This window comes from Nyctereutes procyonoides, unplaced genomic scaffold, assembly GCF_905146905.1.
Source record: "Nyctereutes procyonoides isolate TBG_1078 unplaced genomic scaffold, NYPRO_anot_genome, whole genome shotgun sequence".
NCBI classification, from domain to species: Eukaryota; Metazoa; Chordata; class Mammalia; order Carnivora; family Canidae; genus Nyctereutes; species Nyctereutes procyonoides.
The window spans coordinates 45,800,943-45,825,976 of NW_026575024.1; the positions used below are offsets into that span (position 1 = coordinate 45,800,943).

Consider the following 25,034-nt stretch of genomic DNA (forward strand, 5'->3'; position numbering starts at 1 on the left):
TGTCTCTGCCTCTCTCTCTCTCTCTCTCTCTCTCTCTCTCTCTCTCTGACTACCATAAAAAAAAAAAAGATGTTTGAGATATATGTGTCTTTAAAAAAGCTAATCAGTGAAGTAGAAGACAAATAGGACTGTTATATACCAGCTGATAATTTTCTTATCATATAAAACTGTAATAAACTCAACAGTTTAGGGACACCTGGGAGGCTCAATCAGTTAAGTGTCTGCCTTTGGCTCAGGTCATGATCTCAGGGTCCAGGGATTGAGCTCCGCATCAGGCTTCCTGCTTGGTGGGGAGCCTGCTTGTCCTTCTCCCTCTGCTCCTCCCTTTCCCCTCTCCCTACTAATTCTCAAGTACGCACATGTGCACACTCTCTCAAATAAAAATCTTTAAAAAAAAACTCTGCACTTTAGTTTTGTTTTTCTAAGGTACCTTTATCTCAGGAATTACAAGATAAGAACTCCTAAGGGGGGTGTGTGTGTGTGTGTGTGTGTGTGTGCGCGCACGCGCGCGCGCGCTGAGGGCATTATAAAGAATGTCATAATTTTCATATTTCTATGAAATATATAAAAACTAAAATTTTTAATATACCATGTATTATTTGATGGTCATGCTAAAGCTTATATTAAATTGGAGAGAACAAATCTTTTCTTCCCCAAAGAGGGAACATTTGTTCCTCAGATGACAGTGTTTCCCTTTCTTTTGTATTTGAACTTTTTTTTATTATTCTGGCTTAATACTAGGTAATTTTTTATGGGAAGAACAAAACATTGACTCTCTTTCCTCTAGGTGGCTTTCTTCCTCCAGAAGAAATAAAAGAAAGATTTGATAGCAACTGTATTACACCAGTAAGTAGTCTCATACTTTGCCAGCTATTGCTAAGTCTTAAATGGTAGGTTAATTTATTTCTTCGTATCATTTTAGGGAACTGAGTTCATGGACAATCTTGCTAAATGCCTTCGCTATTACATAGCTGATCGTTTAAATAATGACCCTGGGTGGAAAAACTTGACAGTAAGTTTCACATTTTGGTACTTCAGAGATAAGGGTGATCATTTTAGGCTGTACTTTGATATGACTGATATTCTTTGTCCTTTTATTCCCCCCCATAAAATGCTAGTTGACTGTCAGAGGAAAGGGAAGCTTCCAGGGTTATTAGAAATGGGATGCCCTGCACGGTCCCTAGACTGCTGAGTTTTCTTTCAAGGCCAATTTTGTCCTCTTATCATCACAATGAAGCTATAAAATGGGACCCATGATTTAAATATATATATATATATATATATATATATAATTTTTAAAATATACTTATATATATGTAATAATATGTGTATAGGAAAGCAGTTTTTAAATAAAAATTTTTGTTGTTAGAAATCAAAATAGACCAAGATTAAAGTCCTGGGGCTGCCTTTAAAGAATAGCTGTGTTCTAAGTATTCAAGTAAAATTTAAGGGCACCTTTATCTAATTTTAAATTCGAAGCTTATTTTGTTACAAACTAGATATTATATTTATACTATATTTATAATACTATGTTATACTGTATTTACAATATAAATAAAAATTATATTTAATAGGTATCTTTTATTGATTACTCCCAGGACTTAGTGTGGTTTGGGGCTGTATCCTTGGGTAACAGTGAGATTATGAACTGATTAGTTCTTATGTTGGCTAAATTTGACTGAAACATTTTTTTCTATTCCTGTAGTAAGCTAACAAGGGAAATAATTTTGGTGTTTAACACATATATACGTTATGAAAGATTTCCAATTAATAACACTGTCTTAATTGAATTATCCCAACTTATTTTAAGCTATTCAGTTTTGTTTTTTGTGCTAGAAAATTGGGGATAAGTTGAAAGTATTAAAAACTCTTTTCTAGGTTATTTTATCTGATGCTAGTGCTCCTGGTGAAGGAGAACATAAAATCATGGATTATATTAGAAGGCAAAGAGGTAAAACTTCCTTATAAATATTTTATTATATGTTATATTAAAAACGATAAGCTATTGTATAGAAAATATTTGGTAAAATGTGATACTCCTGTGGTATAAAATACATTTATATACATATGATGTATCTTTTCCCCCTCTTTAGCCCAGCCTAACCATGACCCAAACACTCATCATTGCTTATGTGGAGCAGATGGTAAGTTTCTTTTTTGGGATTTGATTCTCTTGGGTTAAACCATAGCAAGTAGATGGGTTGGTGTGTTGTAATGGATTATCCCTGGTTGCCTGGAAATTCTAATATGTCTTGCTCATTTTATGTTTGAGGAGGAAGTGACATTAAGTTTAATCTGTAATTAATATTCATCTATCTTAACATTTTTAAAATACTTTTCCACCTTTTGATATTGCTGCACATACCTTTAAAATGGACGATTTTCCCAGGGTGTTGACTCTTGAATGGTAGTCTATAATTTGTGCCCATGTGTCTGGAGGACAACTTGTTGCCTAAGAACTAAGAAGTTTAGGCTTTTTGGTTTTACCCCCTCTGTTTTATGCTTGTTTGGGCTTTTTTTTTTTTTTTTGTTTTGGTGTCTTGTGTTACAGTGGTGTCCTTTATTGTTGGTTGTGGTAGGGTCTTCTCTAAGTACTCACTGTTCATTGTTTTATTGTTGTTGGTTGATAGCTGATCTCATTATGCTCGGCCTTGCTACACATGAACCCAACTTTACCATCATTAGAGAAGAATTCAAACCAAACAAACCCAAACCATGTGGTCTTTGTAATCAATTTGGACATGAGGTCAAGGACTGTGAAGGTTTGCCAAGAGAAAAGAAGGGAAAGGTAAGAACTTTGAAATGGTAGTTCCCTCATTTAAAATTTTTCTATTTTGAGCAGCCCCAGTGGCTTAGTGGTTTAGAGCCGCCCTCAGCCTAGGGTGTGATCCTGGAGACCCAGGATCAAATCCCATGTCAGGCTCCCTGCATGGAGCCTGCTTCTCTCTCTGCCTATGTCTCTGCCTCTCTCTCTCTCTCTCTCTAATAAATAAAATCTTAAATAAAATAAAATAAAATAAAAATTTTAAATTTTATTTCTTGTTATAATCAAATATATATACCACACAGTAAACTGTTTTAATCATTTTTAAGTTATAGTTCAATGACATTAAGTATATTCAGGTTACTTCATTTTTAGAATAGATAAAGAGAAGACTGTATTTTATTGGATTCTTAAGAACCTACTTTGTTACCCCTCATAGGAATGTATCTTTCAAAGCTCTTTAAAGTGAACACATACTCAGAAACATGCATGCACTCAGTCTTTCTACTCTCCACTTTTTCTAATAGCTTATGTCTACATGAGGCTTAGGTCTCCTAGTTAATAATACCTCTTGCACATGCTTTGTTTGTAGAAGTATTTGTTTCAAATGGTTATTTTTCTTAACTGTAAATCAAATATGTTAATCTGCTTGATACTTTTAAGTTACTCCTAGTTCCTACATATTTGGGGTTCACTTGATTATATCCAGCTCCCTCTGAACAGGTTTCATCTGATAAAAGAATATGGTGCCTCTTTAAAAAACATGCTGAGTGGGGGGAAAAAAAGTTAAAAAATGTACTGTTGGAAGAGTCTAGAAATCTATATCATGAAATTTAATATTGACTGGATGTAGGTCAGGGGTTGGCAAACTACAGCCCTCCAGATTTGGCCAATGACTAAGAATGGTATTTATATTTTTAAAGAATTGTAAAAACAAAGTGAGACATGAAAGAATATGCAGCAGATACCGTAGGTGTCTCCAACAGGCTAAAATGTTTACTCTCTGGCCTTTTGCAAAAAACATTTGTTGAAACCTGGTCTAGGTGTGATTGAGATTATGGATAATTTTTTATTTTTAAAATGGTTTGATGAGTTCTTTTTTTTTAATACTTGTAATATTAAAATGGATCTTGCTTTAGATGAAGCCATGATATTTGTTTAGTTGGAAAAAGTTACAGGATTTAGAGGAGACTTGTTTAATCTTGACTGCCCTTTCCTGCAGCATGATGAACTTGCAGATAGTCTTCCCTGTGCAGAAGGAGAATTTATCTTCCTTCGTCTTAATGTTCTTCGGGAGGTATGTAGCAATAAACATCGGAATCAGTGCTCTAAAGCAGGGTGGGTTTTGATAGCTCTAATGGAAGCATTCCTTTTTGGTTTATAGTATTTGGAAAGAGAGCTCACTATGGCCAGTCTACCGTTCACGTTCGATGTTGAGAGGAGTATTGATGACTGGGTCTTCATGTGCTTCTTCGTGGGAAACGACTTCCTTCCTCACCTGCCATCATTAGAAATTAGGTATGTGTGTTTGTATGGGTTTTCAGACCTGTGTTTTAGCCTTCTTGCCTTTACAGTGCATACTGGTCCTAATGCGTAATGTTTGTCTCCTGGTGGCAGGGAAGGTGCAATTGACCGTTTGGTTAACATATACAAAAATGTGGTACACAAAACTGGGGTAAGTTCACTCTTGAATAATTTCAAAACAGAAGTATTTGCTTTTATAAGAAGATCATTTTACATGTATTTTATCACTTACAGGGTTACCTTACAGAAAGTGGTTATGTCAATCTGCAAAGAGTACAGATGATCATGTTAGCAGTTGGTGAAGTTGAGGATAGCATTTTTAAAAAGAGAAAGGATGATGAGGTAAAGTGTTTCTATTGCAGTAGCTAAATTGCTCCTGTCTCTAATAGGCTGTGATGATCCTGTGATTGTACTTTTAACCTCTCTGAGTGCATTGTTATATCATTATAGTATATCAAACACCAATGTAATCATGAGTGGTCAGTGCTTTGATTATTTTTTAAAGGTGATGCTTGCTGTGTGGAACTGTGTATATTGCACATTGTGTGAGTTGCATTGTAATTTTTTTCTCTCTTCATAATCTTAATTAAGATAAAAATTCAAATACCTGTCTAATCAGTAGGCTATGAAATGAGGGTGCCAAGGCTAGATGAATGTTGGGATTGAACTCGTTGCTGCCCTATTTTACAGGAAATATTTATGTCCTGGAGGACAGTTTAAGACTTAGGAACTCCCTACTCTGGTAGTAGAGTATAGGGGGTAAGTGTTGAATTGCATCAGCCAAGGTGTAAAGGATTACAACTTTGAGTAAGAAATTTATATATGAAAGAAAGAAATAAAAAAAAACCAAAGCACTTGGAAATTGATTACATATGATAGGATGAGTGCTTAGGTGAGAAGTCCAGGTTTCTGGCTTGGGCAGTGCCATTCACTGAGATAACAAGCACTTGGGGTAGGGCATGTTGGGGTGGGGAGAAGGTGGAAACTGAGTTTCATTTTGGAGACACTAAGTTTGAGGGGCCATATAGGACTGGAGAGGAGAAAGTCCGTGAAGCAGTTAGATGGATTTGTGTAAAAGCTCAGGGCAAAGTCTTTTGAAAGGAGATTTGAGAACCGTTAGTAGAAGGGAGGTACTTCAAGTTGTGAATGTCCCTGGTAGGCTGTATGGAGTGAAAGTGCCTCCAACACAAACCTTGAGACACATGGACATTTAAGGAGAGAGAAAGGAGCTAGTTGGAGAGAGATGGGAGGAAATCCCTAAAGAGAGGAGAAGCCATTGGTGCTGTCTGAGGGGTCAGAGCCAGATGGACAGGCTCCTAGTCTGTGGCCAGAGGTTCAGAGGCTCTGGGAAGTCAGTAGGGCAGAAGGGCAGCAGCCTGGAGGCAAAGCAGGTTGGAGAGTGATTTTGGGGGAGAGTTAGGGGGAGGCAAGCAGTGAGTAAAATTACAGATAGTGGCTTCTTAGAGATTGAAGGAGATCCTTTCAGAAACTAATCTTACAACAATTCAATATGCCTATTTTGAGCAAATAGCAATATATAATGTCACTACAATGCTTCATGACCTCCTTATAGAATAAAATAAGTCATCGTATCTGACAAGTTTTATATTTTCTTCAGCTTTGTGTACTATAGCTAGTGTGCTCTCTTTCTTAGAAGTTTTGATACAATTTTATATAACAGAGTGAATGACCTATAAGCATTCTTTCCAAAGCCTTTGGTACGTGGTGATCCACAGTGGTGGCAAGAATTTTTCATGTGTAAGGTTCAAATAACAGAACTAACTTTGGGATATCAAATGTCTACCAGGATAGCCATTTTGAACTAAGTCTTCAACAATTCTAGGTGAAGTGGAGTTGGCTACACTTGACATGCTTCCATTTATGCTTAAGAAAAAAACTATATGTATGTACTATGTACTTGTTACAAAACCCTTATATTAGAACAACTTTTTTTATGTGGCTTTAGCAGACACTCTGTACTAATAAATATTGGTGATATTTGGCATTAGAGCAGGATGTATTGGATTTGGTAGGTACCAAAGTGCTTCAGATTTAAGTAATAGGTTTCTAACTGGACTAGCAGAGAGGGCATTCATTATAAAGCTCTTCTTGGATCTTTTTTGGTGTTCTTGGCATATGATGTCCATCAGTAAGGTTGGGCATCGGTGGAAATTTATGAACTCTCAGAAATTAAATATAAAAGTATCCAAGTGTGTGTATTTTCCTGGAAAGTATGTATGTCCAATTTCCTGGAAATTGGCTTTTGGCCAATTTTGACCAGCACAAAATAGACGGTTTTTAGAAAAGGAATACATCGGTATTTGTTACTAAAACTGAGTAGTTGAAGGTGTTGCTTTCAATTTATAAGCTTTGATGTTTGCCTTTTACCTTGCAAATATCATTCATTTATTTAGTGCACATATATTGTTTGTCATGAGCCAGATAGTATTCTGAGTGTCACTGATATTTACCATAAAAAAGCAGACAAAATTCCTGACCTTGTGGAGCTTACATTTTTCCAGAACTGGACAATAAGCACAAAAACGAAGTAAACCGTGTACTGTGTTAGAAATTTAAAGCATGTGAGGAAATATCTGGGAAGGTGAAGATGGGGTCATTGCAGTTCTAGAAAAGGTGATTAGAGAAGGCCTTACCAACAGATGACATTAGATAAAGACCTAGAGAATGTGGAGAAAATAAACCATGCAGGTGTTTGCAAGAAGAGCATTTCAGGCAGAGAGAATGGCTAGTGTAGAGGCTCTAGGGCATGTACCCAGGATGTTGACTGTTTGAAGGCAAAGATAGAAGCTGAGATCCCAGTTAGGAAGCTCTTTTGCAGCAGTCCAAGGAAGCCGGCATGGTGACAGTGGGGATGACAAGAGGTAGTTGGATTTTGAATATGTTTTGATGGTTGAACCTCTTGGATAATGGATTCAATGCTAGGTTGAGAGAAGGAAAGATAGCAAGAATGACTCAAAGGCTTTTTGTCTAAGAAGTTGAAAAATGGTCTGAACAACTGATGAATAAGACTGGAGATGCAAAGTTGGGGGTGGGGACTCCATTGTGGGCATGTTAAGTTTGAGACACTCAGTTGGGGATGCTGAATGGGGAGAGGTCCTGGCTGGAGACTCATCACCATATAGATGGTGTTTAAAGCCATGAGACTAGATGATTACTCTCATGAGTAGAGAAGTCCAAGTATTAAGCACAGAGGAACACCATTGAGAAGTTGGGGGAGTCATGGAGCAGAGGCATACGGCAACAGTGGAAAAAGAGAACCAGGTGAGTGTAGTGGCTTGAAAGCCAAGTGAAGAGCATGATTCAAGACTGAAGAGTCCTAGAGAAGGATTGAAAACTGACTAATGGCTTTCACAGTCTGTAGCTCGTTGGTACCCTAGATAAGAAACATTTCATTAAAGATGGAGAGGAAAGCTTGATTAAAGAGTTGATGGATTTCATATCTTAGGAGGTTTTAAGGTAGCCATTTACCATATATCCAACATTCAGCTTCTCTTCTGGCAGGAAGTATAAATTTCAGATCTTATTAAGGGTGTTATTTTGTATTTGGCATTACCGACTTAGAAGGGATAGAAGTGACAGCTATAAGGTGGCAGTCACAGTACCTGCTGGCCCCTGTTTGGGGCTGTTGTAGGGCTTAGTTGTCGTTCCAGTGCCTTGATGCTCACAGTATCGTGGGCATGGAAGGAATGCTTTCTGGGGCCAGGGAGGCCTTTCAACGGCCAAACAGTGGGAAACAAGATCAATCCCAAATCCTATTTAATTGAAACCGTGACTACATTTTGAAAATGAGTGGAGGGGAATAATCAATGCAGACTTGACCCTTTCCTGTGAATTAAATTGGCTCAGAATGAGCAATGCAGACATCTGAATTTCCTTCCTTTCTTTCATGAGATTGACTTTTTGGAACCTGGGGGTTAGTAGTGTTTGCGTAGAGCCCCACTTCTTTCTCTACCCACTTTGTGCCGTGCATGCTACAGAATTAGAAACTGTCAAACAAGCTCTTTTTAGGTAACAGAAGCTTATTTTTAAATTGTTAATTTTTTTTAAATGGACACTTTGGTTATTAAACTGTATTCAGCTAAAACTTAAGAATTATTTTCTTCTTTGTATCTTCTCCATATTGACAGCCTATTCACTCCCGGGTAAAACCAAGAGTCTTTGTCATAACTCTTGCATTCTTTCCTGAAATGATGTCAAAATGATCTGAAAAACATTAAGAGGAACAATTATATCTAAACTCCATATTTAGAATGCTTTCTATCCACCTTAAGTTTTGATAAACAGCACTTTAAACACATGGTCCATTGCCTAGTTTAATTATGGACCTAGGTTTCTGGGGTCTTCCTTTAAAACTTAAATTGTTTCTCAAATCATTCCTGGTAATGTTTAACTCTGACATTTTTGTGTAATTATTTGACAGAATATGTGGATTTTATACTTTTAGGACAGTTTTAGAAGACGACAGAAAGAAAAAAGAAAGAGAATGAAGGTGAGTTTTAATTAATTTCATAAGATTGGCAATAGCATAAGTTTATGATTTGGAAGAAAGATGCTAATTTCAGTAGCTTTATTCCTTATCCACTAGGAGTTGGTTAGGGATATAATGTCGACCCAGCTGCCTTTTTGCCTGGAGAATGAATGCTAGTGTCAGGTCTTTTTTTTTTTTTTTTTTTAAGATTTTATTTATTTATTCATGGGGCGGGGGGCGGGGGCAGAGACACAGGCAGAGGGAGAAGCAGGCTCCATGCAGGGAGCCTGATGTTGGACTCGATCCTGGGACTCCCAGGATCATGTCCTGGGACAAAGGCAGGTGCTAAACCGCTGAGCCACCCAGGCGTCTCTCAAGTCTTTTTTTAAACTCTAGAGTCTAAAAGGATGTGCTTGATGGGCGTGGGGTGCTTAGTTAGCTATTTGAATTTTTTTCTGATAATCAGATATTGTTTTTTTTAATAAAAAGTCTACCCTTTATGTCTTCTTAAAAGTTACTGCATTCTGTCTAAATCTTTGTCAGATTAATCTTCCTGAAACTCCTTTCTTTGTTCAGAAATGACCAGCAACTTTGCAGACCCCTCAGAGCCCATTTCTGTTTCAGCCTGGCACGCGGAGTGTACTCTGATCTGGTCCAGTTCTATCTGCCCAGCTTTTATGTGCTGTCTTCTAAATGCACCATGTCCCTCCTGAGTCACAGTGTTGCCTGCATTTGCTAGTTCTGAGTGTATTTCAGACTTCATGATTCCCTCACATCTTACTTAGCTTTTCCACCAGGGCCTCCCTTGTGGCCTTGGCCCTAGTGCAGGATAAGCAGTCCTTTCTTTGAACCCTGCTGCTTCTTACTTGTGATATTTGTTTTCTTACCTCATTGCATAATGCTCTATAGTTACTTCTTTAGTTCTTGTTTTCCTTGTCTTTACTGGATTTTAAACTCGTAGAATTTAGGGAGCGCTTTTTATGGTTATATTTTATTAGAAGTGAGCAAGTTGGGGAAATGTAGAAGAGAGAAAAGTAGAGTTATTTATTGTTACGGGTAGGTTCAGAACCACTTAGATTGAGAGGGGCGTATCTGCTTTCTGCTTTATGTATTCCTATTTTCCTTCAGTCAGTATCTGTGTAAAAAGTGTGTTCTGTCAGTCAGCCACAACTACAATTATTATAGCTATTACAGCTACAGTATGTCTAATTAATTGGAAATAAAAAGTTAAATTCTAGCAAGGTAAAGGGTAAATAAAAGTGCACTTTCCTAAGTATAAATCAAACTCTTGACTAGTTCTTTAACCTTAATAGTTATATTATTTTTATGCACCTGAAACTGTTTATTGAATATGTTCTGAAATTGTCAGTAAATATAATGGAACAGTTTACTCAGGCTTGAATAGATTCTTTGTATCAGAATAGTATGCTATATGTATGTTTAGAACTATTTAAAAAAAACTATTATTATTAAATACTACAGAATATTGTTTACAGGATGAGTTACCATCAATTCAAATTGTGAACAGTCCTGTAAATGCCAACAGAAATTCAGTTCCTCCCTTAAATGCTTACAGTGGGGACTCTATTCCATTGCTTTCTTTTCCTCCTGTCATCTAACTGTATTGTGATTTAATTTTAATTTCTACATTTCTTTCCATTTATGTTAGAGAGATCAACCAGCTTTCTCTCCTGGTGGAATATTAACTCCTCATGCCTTGGGTTCAAGAAATTCTCCAGGTTCTCAAGTAGCCAGTAATCCGAGACAAGCAGCCTATGAAATGAGGATGCAGAATAACTCTGTAAGTGACTGACTTTTATGTACCATTGAAAAGTGACTATCAGAGGTCTCTTGCAGTTGGGTGTGAATTTTGTTACTTAGCCTGGAGTTGTTTTGTTTTGTAGTTTCTCTCAATTTCTTTTCCTTTGAGATATCTTTAACTCTGTTGAATCCATGATTATCATTATGTAAATATCTAAATGATATGAAAGAAAAGAAAATGCATGTAAATATAGATAGCTAAGTGGCTGCAGTGTTTCTGTAATGCAAATGAGCCTCAGTACTACCTCCTTTCCCTAAAGGAACTGGGTGCTAGCAGCATGATGGGGACATGGGAGTGTCTCATAGCTGGAGGTAAGAGTGGAAGGTGGGTTTTCCCCCTTATCCAGGGATCTGCTTTGGGCATTTTATTATTTATGTTCCTCAGTCTGTCAAAGCAGGTTACTTCTCACTGCCTGAACTCTTGCTCTCCACATCAGGCATGGAATAGATCTGAATACATATTTTAAGGTCACTCTTGCTATGCAAATTCTGGTTGCTCTGTATTTAGAAACTCAGGAACTGAATAGATTTACCACCTAGTGTTCCTCCTTGTTTGAACTTAGTGATTCAGTCTAAAGAAGCAGGTCATCTCAGCCAACTAGGCTGTACTCTGTCCAGTAGCTTCCTATTGTAGTCGCAACACACCATGAGCACAGAGCACATGGCAGGGCAGCAGCAGGCGTGAGGGAACAGACCATGAATTGATATACAGTAAATAATCAAAGCTATTGCTAATTTCAGGCTGGTAGGCATTAGAGAGTGTGTGTTGTAGAGAGGACATATATTTTCTAAGTTTGATATCGTGTAAATTTTTGTTTTGATATATTCAAGGAAATTGTATAAGTTTTAATATTTCATTATTCTAAAAGTTACTCTATTGATGCTTAAATCCTTTTTTACAAGGCAACACTGTATGTGGAATTTTTGCCGTATCAGGAGACTGATTTATATTCCTGCAAATTCCCATCTTGAAGTTTTAGGACCTTAGATATGGAATTTGAGAACTCATAAGAATTTGCATCTCCTAGGAGAAGCAGCCTGGGTTTTGTTTTTGTTCTGTTCAATTTTTGTGTTCTTGTCTTATGCCTTACACCATTAACAGTGGGATATGGAGGGTCAGTCAAGGGATTGCATGCAGTGAGATGCTTGAATAGAACAGAAAAGGCTAATGTCCCTCATTTAAGATTGAAGGGACTGCCTTCCCCACAGAGTGGATGGAACGGAGTAGCTTGTATTGTCAAACACCATGTCTGTGAAAGAATGCTATTTCTTAATCCCAGGAAGGCAGGGAGGTTTAAACTTTGCCAGCTATGATTGCCGTGACAAGGATTCCAATATTATATTGAGGCTCCACAAGACTAGACTAGTCCCACTGTTCAGTAATAATGTCTGCCATGGGAGTAGGAGTAGGGAGATTGATGATTAGGTTGCTTTCTCAATCCTATCTTAATTCCCCATCACACAGTTGTTTCTGTTGGACTCTGCATAGAGGGATTTTCATCTGGAATGTTGTGAATTTAAGGAAAATCACAAAGCCTAATTACCTGTTCATTTAGAGGGAGCCTTTAAAGTTAAGATTTTTTTGCTGTTTGGTTTGTTTGTTTGAGCTGTTGGGCATATTAGTGTTGAGTAGTGTCTGCCTGATGGTCCACATTGTTAGTGTTTTACTAACTGGCTTCTGTTCTTCATAAATATGTGTTTTTAAATTTTGCGTTCTGAAATATCTGACTGTATCTGTGGCCATTGCATAAAATGTGATTGTAAAAAGAGCTTTTTAAAAAGGAATTTGAATCAATTGGTATGAATCTGGTATGTTCAGGAAAGACTTACTGTTGGTAGAGAGCAGAAAAGAGTGGCAGAGATATATAGTATCAAAAAAAACAAACCACTTTTTGTTTTTCCTTGCAGGTCTATTATTTTTATCAGATGTAGTTTGTATCTTTTTTGTCAATTTGGAAAAGTTTGCTTTTTACCCAACTTCTCTGTACTTACACGATTGATAGGAATATCATTCTCATAATTTAATTCAAATGAATTTAGTGTTGGGTTTAAAAAATAACAGTGATGACTTACTGAAAGATGAGCTACCATATGCCACACCGGCAGCTTGCTGTTGATCCTTCATACATGTCGTTTCATTTAATCCTCACAGTAACTGACAAAGAGAATGTTATCCCATCTCAAGTTGAGGCTGACAGAAGTTAAATTAATTACCCAAGGCCATCAACCAGTAATGGTTGAAGTTGGAATTTCAAACTCTAACTAAAAAATACCCATCTCATTTTCAAGTACAACAGTGCCTTCCTGAATTGTTGTTAACATTTTGGTTTTTTTGAACAATATTGGCCATATGGTATCATGAATAAAATGGAAATTAGACTTTTTTTTTTATAATTAGACTTTTTTTTTAAGGAAAGTTATAAACTCTATGAGAAATACAATTTTACTTTGTTATAACTTTTTTTTGGCCTGTGGTAAAAACTACATGCATATTAAGGTTTTAGTTACAGTATCATTAAAATAGCCTCCTAAGCTCTCAATTTAAAAATAATTCAGTTTACTCACATTAGATCATATACTGTGAATAACAGAAGAAAACTTTACCATGAAAACCTTTTTGCCACTGTGTTTTTGGTCATTTAACATAAAACTGAAGTTGCAGAGGATTTCAATTTGTTAATTAAATATTAAAATTCTTTAGGATGGTCACTGTGCTCATTGAATTAGGTACAAAGGAAAGATAATAGTGAATTTTAAGTGATATCCAAGTCTTTAAGAAATCTGCATTTGTTACAAATGGATTTTTATTTGTACCTAGAATTTTAAAACATTATATAATAATTTAGCAGTTATCTGGCAGAGTCTTATTAAAATATTATTTTTCTGATAGTTGTGTGAGGTTGAGCCTTCACCATTTAACTTCATTCTCCCCTGCATTGACTATTTTGTGTATTGCTACTTAATGTATTTATATTTTCCCCCTTACAACTTTGCTGTTTGATTGGTAGGAAGTGATCATGAATTCATAACATGAGGAAACCACCAAAGGAAAAAAATAATTCAAGTCCTTTAATTTTTAAAAATATATAAAATTAAATTCTTTTTTCTTCTGAAGTAATTTTTATTCTAATGTTCAGATTCTTTTTTGAGTTTAAGCATAGGAATCTTTTTTTATATTCTTTTTTTTTTTTTTGAGGAAGTAGAGTAGGCCAAGATCAGTCTTTGTATTTTCTAAATACATTTGCCATATCTATTTAATAGCTGTAAAAGTTGTATTATCATGAAGCATGATTGTAATAGCAGTTGGATGTAACTTCTTATGTGAAATGAATAATTAAATCCTTCCTCTATAATGTCATAATTGTTTGCAGAGTCCTTCAGTATCTCCTAATACAAGTTTCACTTCTGATGGCTCCCCGTCTCCAATAGGAGGAATTAAGCGAAAAGCAGAAGACAGTGACAGTGAACCTGAGCCAGAGGATAACGTCAGGTGAAACCATTTTTTGGTAACACTTTGTTATCAAATTGCTGGAATACATGCTGCCTAATTAATGCTATTTAGCTTAGAGCAGCAGTGCCTTCAGATGCTTGCCTGTGATCTTTTTATCCACCAGTAATTAATGTGGAGAGTTAGAATAGTCAGTAAATTCCAGTGAGATGTGTAAGCTATAGCTGTTAAATCTAAGCATCTAGATTAGTATGCATACAGGTTTTTGTCCTCCAAGCCACTTTTCCCTCTGAGACCACGCACTAGATCGGCTAGACATGAGGTGTTTAGCTCTGACTATGTGATCTGAATGTTACTGTTTTGAGATTAAATTTTTAAGCTGCTTAACACAGAAAGTTCAGTTACACTTGGATACTTAATGTAGTTTGCTTTAATCTTCTCAATTGGAGAGGTTCTTCCTCAAATGAAATATGCAGAAGTCATTCAGTTAAGAGATAAATATGTATATTTTTGTAAGCCATAAACTTGCTTAAGTACAATTATATTTTAAGACTGAGAAGTTTCCCTTTAGCCATATACAAAATTTGTGGTAGGAAACTTTGATTCTTTATCCAGAAATTTGAGATCGTTATATAAGATTAATAGCCTCTCATCCAATTAAATCCAGATTTGAACCCTGGGTCCTGAGTGCAAAAGGCCAACAAATCTTAATAATTTTAACTCATTAAGAATTTAGCAAAATGATATATTACAAAGTTAAACAATAGTGGTCCACGACTGCTTCTTTTATAGGACATGGATGGTATGTTTACATTTATGATGAGAAACTTCTCAAGTGTCATGTATGGTTCTGTATTTTCCTAACGTCCTTTAATGTCAGATTCTGAGATCTATGGTGACTTGTGATTGAACATTTACCTGATCCTCTGTTTCTGCAACTCTGGATTTTCCTTTTAGAGTATGTTGTTTTATTGTGTAACCATCTTGATCAATAGCAGCTTAATAGTTAACTTGATTTTTTAGTACTTTATTGTTAATCTCAGTGCTGAGAATAGTCAAGGTAGAAATGCTTCTGTCAAGAAATGCTTGGGACTCTTGATATGTATTTCCTTATTTTCTGTAAAGCACTTAAAATCCACATCACAGAGGATATTTCTCCTAATTGATGTTCTATGAATCCTTGGGGCAGGGGGGAGAGAATTAAAATTAGTGTGGTGTATTCTGGAACATGAGTGCAATTAATCTGTAAAATGTGGCACATGGTAGAAAACAGTCCTTAATGAGAATCATCTTGATGTTCTTGATCTGTCCTGAGGTGTTTTTTTGTTTGTTTGTTTGTTTTGTTGTTTTGTTTTGTTTTTTAGTGTTCTTTGGCTTCTTTGTGTTCTTTAAATAAAATGTTTAAATCTTAGGAGAATAAAAAATGAGTACTTAAAAAAATTCTTTAAGAAAGTGGTTCTTCACATGTATTTTCAATGATTAATGATAATATAGTGAATTAATCAACCCGTTTTTAAATTCTACCAGAACACACATGTGTGTATATTTTCTTCCGTTAAGCCAGCCAGCAACTCTTAGCTAAAAGAGCGATAAGGCCCAAGGATGGGGAGAGTAGGTATAAACATAATTTTCTGCCTGGTTCCTAGATTATTCTTTTACAAACCATTTTTTACCTTTTAAAAAATTACCCGTGCAAATATTTTTGAAAAGTAATTGACTCCTTTGTTTAGCTTAAATGTATTTTAACAAACTGAGGGGAACTTAAGTTATATAAAATATCTTCAGTATTTGAATCTTACAGTTTCAGAATTGGTCCACAATCAAAAACTGTGTAAAACAGTATTAAAATAATGAGCAAAAAAAAAAAAAAAGCACACAAATGTATCTACTTTTTAATAAACAGTTATTTTCTCTTTTTCTGAAATGTAGTTTTCTAGTGGTTTTAATAGAATCAGTGTTTAGGTTTTTGATGTTTAACTGTCTTTTAAGTTGATAATCCTGTGAAAGTGGGCTTTTTAGAAATAATTAAATGAAGCTGTGTTAGCATTACTGTTTGACTCATTCACATTTCACCTGGTTATTAAACATAAAATGATTTGGGTGATAAGCCAGTGGACAGTTATGGAAAGTATTAATTCATTGTTAACCGGCTTTGCCTGGGTTTTAGGCTATGGGAAGCTGGTTGGAAGCAGCGGTACTACAAGAACAAATTTGATGTTGATGCAGCTGATGAGAAATTCCGTCGTAAGGTTGTACAGTCTTATGTTGAGGGGCTCTGCTGGGTCCTTCGATACTATTACCAGGTACAAAGAATATTTTCCTCTAAACGAAGCTAATCATTCTAGGAAGATCATAATTTCTGTGTGTATTATTGAGTTATATTATAAAATTAAATCCAGACTCATATTTTTCAAGCTTCCTGCATAGAAATTCATTACCTTAAATAATATTTGTCTGTAAAGCCTTTGAAGCTTCTCAAGTGTTAATAGATAAACAAAGATAATTTTTGTTGTGCATTCAGCATCAAGTAGTGTAGTTGAGTATACTTGGTCTTTAACATAATTAAAAGTATAGTGGTTTTTGAATTGGAAGTAAAAAATAAGTAATATCACAGCTACCACTGCTCTTATTTTGATGATGGCAGGAAAGAAATGTTAACCAAGCACATTTTAAGGGTAAAAAACTTCACAAAATTGTGTTTGTAAACAGAGAGTTTGGTATTAATTACTGATTATTAAAGACTCTTTGCAATAGTTTTTAAATACTTTAAATCTTTTTTTTAATAAATACTTTAAATCTTATATAAAGTAAAAGTTCAGTTAAAACAACTGTTAAGACTCATGGGAAAAATAATCTGGAATATACACTGAAAATCATGTGTTTTATAAGTGGAATATTGTAGACTAAAATTCTAATTTTTGTTTGCCTTAGTGTCCATCTTGAACATAGATTTTTATTATTGTTGTTTGTTTGTTTCTAATGATTGTAGGGCTGTGCTTCCTGGAAGTGGTATTACCCATTCCATTATGCACCATTTGCTTCAGACTTTGAAGGTATTGCAGACATGCCATCTGATTTTGAGAAGGGCACCAAACCAGTAAGCTTAATTATATAGTCATAAAATTCATAGAATTTTGACTTAGATAAAAATTGCATCTTAAGCTTTTTTTTTCTTTCTTGCAGTTTAAACCATTGGAACAACTTATGGGAGTTTTTCCAGCTGCGAGTGGTAACTTTCTACCTCCATCATGGCGGAAGCTCATGAGTGATCCCGTTAGTGTCTTAGTATTTTGAGTGTAGTGGTAACTGGGTTTTGGTCATACATTTCACTAAGATTAGTCAGTTGCTTTTGCATCTCATAGTTAAGCTAGTGAAGTCCAAAACCAGAGTAAAAGTATTGAATTCTTCTGTATATTCCCCCCACCCCACCTTTCACTTGGCTGTCAGAACCCTACCCAGTCAATAAAATTAATTTATGTTTGGGAGAATTCTTAGAACAGTTACTTTGTTCTCAAACTGTAAATCATTATTTTTATTTGTTCTAGCCATGTGTGGTGGCTACCTGAGTTCAGACTGACCTATCTAAAATCATCTCTCTGGTTGTTTTGTGTGCCACAAAGGAAGGGGGGAGACCAGGCAGGAAGTAGGAATTATTAGAATCTGTAAACTCTGCATTGATTGTCTAGGGTACAGAGTTGTCAGTTCTAAAATTCCTTCTAATAATGCCTCCCCCCCCCATTTTTTAAAAAATAAAATTAATTTTGTTTTACCACTGGGATTAATGACCTGATATCTTAATAACATTTTTTTAAAGGAATAAAACCTTATTTTCTCATCAGGCCTGATGACATGAATGAAAGATACATCAAATTCTTTAAAACTCAGACATGTGTGACTTTTGTTTTGAATGTTTACTTTTCTCCCTGATACAGGATTCTAGTATAATTGACTTCTACCCTGAAGATTTTGCTATTGATTTGAATGGGAAGAAATATGCATGGCAAGGTAAAATTTAGACATTATTACTTTTTGTTTAAAATAATTTCCTCTTTTTGGTAAACTTTAAGCAAACATGATTTATGGAATGAAAGAATTTCTGTAAAAGATAAATATTTTAGGAATTACATGTCGGGATCCCTGGGTGGCGCAGCGGTTTGGCGCCTGCCTTTGGCCCAGGGCGCGATCCTGGAGACCCGGGATCGAGTCCCACATCGGGCTCCCGGTGCATGGAGCCTGCTTCTCACTCTGCCTGTGTCTCTGCCTCTCTCTCTCTGTGTGACTATCATAAATAAATAAAAATTAAAAAAAAAAAAAATGATGATATGTTTAAAAAAAAAAAAAAAAAAAAAAAGGAATTACATGTCAAAATTTGATTTTTTTTCTATCCATCCTGACATTAATTAGTAATTTTATAGTAACATTCTGATGAATAGTAAATTGGGTTGAAATAGATTGATTATTCTGTCTTTTGTCTCTTTGTCTTTTGATTAATTAATGAGTCTTGGGCTTGCTCCTTCCAGTTAGTAACTCATTGACACCTTTTATGGTTGCTGAGAAATGCAGAAACATGATTGCATAATGTGGAGGTTCACTTATACTCCATGGGAATTTGAAAATGAAAAATGTATTAGAAATTTAGTTTTAAATACTTGACAGGAATCATTAAAGTTTATTTCTTATTTATTTATTCAGCTGTTACTTTCTCATTCCTTCTGTTTACCGCTTTTGTAAGAATGTCAATTTTAAATCAGTACTAAATTTAATGTGCTGTTTACCACTCAGCAAATGTGTGATGATGACTGGATATAAAACACAATAAAGAAATCTCACACACAGTATGTCAACTGTTGTTTCATGCTAAAGCTCCTTTCAGCAAATCACTTTAACCTTTTCTTCCACTGTATATTTTTCTAAGATAATCACATTTGATAAAACCATGTTTTTACCTTTTCCTTGGTTAGTTCCTGTGGTCCAAATGACCAGTAACATGACTCAGAGAATTGTGAGGCAGAGAGGGATAAATAATAATCTGCAAATTGAAAATCACTTTATGAAATTTAGGGTTGACTTTTGGTTTATAGTAAAAGAAATTTCATATTACTTTAGTGGAATGATAATGGGAAATGCAGTCCCCTGATTGAGGTTAGCAGGTGTCGTGCTCTGTGGTCATAGTTTGTTATATGTGAATGGATTAAAGTCTTAGATTGTTTTTAAGGTGCTTTGTGGAGGATATTTTGATTAGAGGGAGAGGAGGCTAAGAAGCAGTAAAGTAAAAATAGAAGTACATAATCAAGTATATTTTTGTAAGTGTTAAATAAATGAGTAAATATATAAACATGCAGATGTCTTGCTTTCTGTAAATATCATTGTAGTATAAATCATCCAGAGGAAAAGTGAGGCAATCAATGCACATTCATTAGTTTCTTCACATCCTTGCCAACATGTTATTTTCTTTTTTTATTCAGTAAATGGCTTTTATGTATTTTTAGTTGAAGTATAATTGACATACAATATCCTATTTCAGGTGTACATCATGGTGATTTGATATTTTTATAGGTTATGAAATGATTGCTGTGATAAGTCTTAATTACCATCTATTACCATACAAAATTACTATATAGTATTTTTGGCTATATTGCCTACACTGTATATTACATCCTCCTGATGGACTTATTTTATAACTAGAAGTTTGTATCTCTCAATCTCCTTCACCTAGTTTACCTGTCTCCTCAACCTCTTCCCCCCTCTGGTAACCAACAGTTTGTTTCCTGAATCTGAGTCTGTTCCTGTTTTATTTTGTTTGTTCATTTGTTTTTTTAGATTCCAGATATAAGTGAAATCATGGTATTTGTCTTTGTCAGGACTTGTTTCGCTTAGTGTAATACCCTATAAGTTCATTGATATTGGAAATGGTAAGCTTTTGTTCTTTTATTATGGCTGAATAGTATTTCATTGTAGATGTACACCATATCTTTATCCATTTGTCTGTCGATGGACACTTGGATTGGTTCTGTATCTTGACTATTGTAAGTAATGCTGCAGGGAACATAAGGGTGTATTTATTTATCTCTTCAGATTGGTGTTTCTGTTTCTTTGGATAAATACCCAGAAGTGGAATTGCTGTATTGTATGGTATTGCTATTTTTAACATTTTGAGAACCTCCACACTGTATCCCATCGTGGCTGCACCATTGTGTATGAAGGTTCCCCTTGCACCACATCCTCACAAACACTTGTTTGTTTTTGTCTTTTTGATAATAGCCAATCTTAAAGATGTGAGGTGATAACTCATTGTGATTTTGATTTGCATTTCCCTGATAATTATTGATGTTGAGCACCTTTTCATGTGTTTCTTGGCTATATGTATTCTTTTGAAAAATGTTTGTACAAATCCTCTGCCTGTTTTTTAATTGGATTTTTTTATATTAAGTTATGTAAATTCTTTATATATTTGGAATATCAACCCCTTATTGAATGTATGATTTGCTAATATCTCCCACTCAGTAGGTTGCCTTTTCATTTTTTTTTTAATTTTTATTTATTTATGATAGTCACAGAGAGAGAGGGGCAGAGACATAGGCAGAGGGAGAAGCAGGCTCCATGCACCGGGAGCCCGACATGGGATTCGATCCCGGGTCTCCAGGATCGCGCCCTGGGCCAAAGGCAGGTGCCAAACCGCTGCGCCACCCAGGGATCCCGCCTTTTCATGTTGTTGATGTTTCTTTTGCTAAACAAAAGCTTTTTAGTCTGAAATAGTCCCTTTTGTTTATTTTAGCTTTTGTTGTCCTTGCCTGAAGAGACTGATCCAAAAAGATATTGCTGAGGCTGATGTCAAAGAGCTTACTGCCTGTAGCTTCTTCTAGTAGTTTTATAGTTTCAGGTCTTACATTCAAGTCTTTAATTCATTTTGAGTTTGTTTATATGGTGCAAGAAGGTGGTCTAGGGTCTGGTTTTACTCTCCTAAATGTAGCTTTCTGGTTTTCTCCACACCATTTATTGAAAAGACTGTCTTTTCCCTTTGCATTTTCTTTCCTCCTTTGTCATAGATTAACTGACCCTATGTGAGTTTTTTCTGGGTTGTTTTATTCATTGATCTATATGTCTGTTTTCATGTCAGTACCATACTGTTTTGTTTGTACCATAGTTATGGATAGTATGGTTTGAAATCAGGGAATGGGATACCTTCCACTTTGTTCTTTCTCAAGATTGCTGTGGGTATTTGGTGTCTTTTGTGGTTCCATACAAATTTTAGAATTCCTTGTTCTAGTTGTGTGGAAAATGCCAGTAAGGTATTTTGATAGGGATTGCATTGAATCTATAGATTGCTTAGGATAGTATGGACATTTTAACAGTAGTCTTCCAATTCATAAGCGTGTAATATCTTTTCCATTTATATGTGCCTATTTCCTGCTTTTTGATAGTAGCCATCCTAATGGGTATGAAGCAGTATCTCACTGTGCTTTTGATTTGTATTTCCTCAATGATTGGTGATGTTAAGCATTTTTTCATGTGCTTATTGGCTATTTCTAATTTTGGCAAAATGTCTATTCAGATTTTTTGCCTATTTTTGAATTGGGTTTATTTTCTTCCATTTTGAGATTGTCTTTCTATTTTGTATGATAGTGTCCTTTGATGCACATAAGTTTTTAATTATGATGGAAGTTCAATTTTTGTTGGACTATTCTGTCATTGCATGTGTTTTTGGGGTCATATGCAGGAAGTCATTGCCAAATCCAGTGTTATGAAGCTTCCTCTCTGTTTTCTTTTAAGAGTTTTATAGTTTTAGCTCTTAACATTTAGGTCTTTGGTCCATTTTAGTTAAATTTTTGTATAGGGCATATGAGGTTAGGTTCCAGCTTCATTCTTTTGGTATGAATATCCATTTTCCCAGCACCATTTGTTGAAAAGACTGTTCTTTCCCCATTGGATTGTTCTTGGCACCCTTATTAAGAGTCATTTGACTGTATATCTGAGGGCTTATTTATGGACTCTATATTCCATTGCCCAATATGGCTGTCTTTATGTCAGTACCAAACTGCTTTAACTGTAGCATTAGTAAGTTTTACAGTCAAGTGATGAGAGTCCTCCAAATTTATTTTTTTTCTTGAGGGTTGTTTTGGCTAGTTGGGGTCCCTTGAGATTCCAAATGAAGTTTAGGATGAATTGAAGCTCAGACCTTTAATGTTTTTATATTTTATGTAAGTATTCTTATTTATTAGACTGTAGCAAGAACACAACTTTTTTGAGGTAAAATTTAGTAGTCTGAGGGGTTAGAGTTACTCCTCTATATGTTTTTTTTTTTAAACTTACTGAAAGTAATGTAATGCTTAAGTTCTTACCTAAGTTGAATGTATCTTAAAATGATAGAAGATAAAATATATCTGGGTATTTTTTCAGTATTTATTAAACACTTGCATTGTTGTGTTTTTATAATATTTATATAACATGCGTAAGAGGAATATAGCATACTCATTTCAAATGGTATGTATTTTATATATGAACAGAGAATTTTAAGTCATTTGATCAGTCACACGGTGGCAGAACTAAGATCTGAACCCAGAGAGTGTGACCACTATGTTTACCTAAGTGTTACCACTACTTGGGTTACTTGTGTTGTTGAGAGGATTGAATGAGTGAATGAATGTAACATAATAAATAAGTACTCAGGAGAAATTGGCTGCTAATGTCTTTACTATCAGCTCACTCATGCGCTAACTGTATCACATATGAGTATAAGGCATTTCTTTCCTGGCCGGTAGGGCTGATTTGTTGTTTAGTAACCTTATTGCTGTCATCAGCACTGCAAATTGCTTACCAGTTGGAGCTGGCTTTTGGAGTTGATATTGTAGAAGAGTCTTTCTGATAATTTGTGTAGCTCTTAAGTGTGTGACTAAACAAAACTTGAACAACTCCCTACATTTTTCCCATGTAAATGTTTACCAGTAGATGAAATAGCTATTTCACCTATCAGCTCAGGTTATAGATGTTAATATTCCTGAAATCACTTTTCAGGCCCTTCAAAATTCACACTAGAACTTAGTTTCTTTTTAACTTTAAAAAATACATACTTGCCTTCTAGGTAATGAAATTGTGTTGCTAATAAACTTTGAAAATATGGTAGCTAAATAATTAATGACAACTTTGGGAACCTTTAATTTCTCATGATTTTAAAGAGAACACTCACAAGTATGGCAGTTTTGACTGACAATAGTTTCAAAATTATTTAGCTCTATTTAGCATTTCTCTTTGCTATTTTACATTTTTTATTTTGTTAAAGACTATACTGTATGTGGCATAACATATATATATGGTTCAATAACTTTGTATATTTTTCTGATAATAGATACTATATTACTGGTGTGCTGCTTTGAAAATTATGGATGGAGGTTGAAATAAAACAATTACCTTATTAATTCCAGCACATTCTATAGGACGGTATTCAGCCTGAATATGAACAACTGCAATTCTGCCCACTGCCCCAAAGTTTTATAAGTCAGTCTATAAAAAATGTTTTGTATCTAAATCAGTTATTAGGTTTTAAAATGTTAGCAGTACTATGCGGTTTTAGAGTTGGAAGACATTTCATGTGTTTATTCACAATGAAAGGACTTTCTGAATATTTTAGTTGAAGTCCTAGAAAGATGCAAGGACAAACTCAAGCTCTTGCCACATTAACTGGCTTGCCTAAGGGTATCCTCTTAAGTAAGGCGTGAGAACATAGACTGGTGTCCAGGTGGCCACTTGTTCATTTAATTTAAAAATTTTGTCATCATGCAAACATAGTTTTTTTCATATGTGCCATTTTAAGGATGGAAGATATATAAAACTTTTTTCTTTTCTGACCATACAGAAAGTATTTGCATCTGAGATTTGAATAAATAGGTTCAATTCCAAAGTGTTTTTACATCAACAGGGATATTCTACTGGAAATGTTTATTTGGACCAATAATAAGCAGAATTTGGGTTATCCTAATAGTTGAGTGTTGGTGTGCATTTCTTTCCCAGGTGTTGCTCTGTTGCCTTTTGTGGATGAGCGAAGGCTGCGAGCTGCTCTAGAAGAGGTGTACCCAGACCTCACTCCAGAAGAGAGTAAGAACTACCACTTGGTCTCAACATCTGTATTGTACGACTTTACACTTCCCTATGGAATTAGACACTTTCTGTTTGTCAAATTTCACACAAGGGGCATAAACCATTGGTAATTACTTCTTTAAAAACCAAGTCAAAAACGTATTATCCATAAGGGACACCTGGGTGGCTCAGTGGTTGAGCATCTGCCTTTGGCTTGGGGCATGATCCTGGTGTCCTGGGATCGAGTCCTGCACCAGGCTCCCTGCTGAGGAGACAGCCTGCTTCTCCCTCTCTCAGTCTTTCTCTTTCTCAAATATATACATAAAATCTTAAAAAACAAAAACAAAAAAAACACTTCAAGGGGTGCCTGGATGGCTCATTCTGTTAAGTGTCTGACTCTTGGTCTCATCATCATGAGTTCAAGTCCCTTATTGGGCTCCATGTTGGGCATGGGGCCTACTTAAAAAAAAAAAAAAAAGACGACTTGAAGAATGTCCTTTGACTTTGATTCTTTTTTTATTTTATTATTTTTTAAAGATTTACTTCTTTTCGAGAGAAAGCGCAAGCATATATGAGGGGAGCAAGGGGAGGAGGGAGAAAGAGAATCCTCAAGCAGACTCCACCCTGAGTGCAGAGCCTGACATGGGGCTCAGTCCCAGAACCCTGAGATTGAGACCTGCGCCAAAATCTAGAGTCAGCCATTTAACTAACTGAGCCACTCAGGTGCCCCTTAACTTTTTGATTCTTATATGACCTGCACACACGGAAATATTTTTCCATGCTGGGAGTGTATTATTTTCCTTCATCTCCCTTCTTCCCTTCATCTCTTCTAAATAACAATAACTTTGTTTAAAAAGTTATGTTGAAAAAAGGCATTCACTCATAGATTGCTAATCTGAATGTTATTTTGTACAAAA

At 35.4% G+C, this 25,034-nt stretch overlaps 1 protein-coding gene across 1 annotated transcript in view; it reads left to right on the top strand.

The window, feature by feature from the left end:
* XRN2 (5'-3' exoribonuclease 2) overlaps window positions 1-25,034 on the top strand; it is a 93,964-nt gene that overhangs the window by 34,805 nt on the left and 34,125 nt on the right. Inside the window, exons 5-21 of the mRNA XM_055299885.1 lie at window positions 788-846; window positions 923-1,012; window positions 1,879-1,951; window positions 2,094-2,144; window positions 2,631-2,788; window positions 3,987-4,061; window positions 4,149-4,282; window positions 4,382-4,439; window positions 4,523-4,630; window positions 8,754-8,798; window positions 10,447-10,578; window positions 13,970-14,088; window positions 16,214-16,349; window positions 17,036-17,143; window positions 17,230-17,319; window positions 17,979-18,051; window positions 24,052-24,135. Of these exons, the coding sequence (XP_055155860.1) occupies window positions 788-846; window positions 923-1,012; window positions 1,879-1,951; window positions 2,094-2,144; window positions 2,631-2,788; window positions 3,987-4,061; window positions 4,149-4,282; window positions 4,382-4,439; window positions 4,523-4,630; window positions 8,754-8,798; window positions 10,447-10,578; window positions 13,970-14,088; window positions 16,214-16,349; window positions 17,036-17,143; window positions 17,230-17,319; window positions 17,979-18,051; window positions 24,052-24,135 (1,593 nt within the window). The remainder of the gene's footprint in view (window positions 1-787; window positions 847-922; window positions 1,013-1,878; window positions 1,952-2,093; window positions 2,145-2,630; window positions 2,789-3,986; window positions 4,062-4,148; window positions 4,283-4,381; window positions 4,440-4,522; window positions 4,631-8,753; window positions 8,799-10,446; window positions 10,579-13,969; window positions 14,089-16,213; window positions 16,350-17,035; window positions 17,144-17,229; window positions 17,320-17,978; window positions 18,052-24,051; window positions 24,136-25,034) is intronic.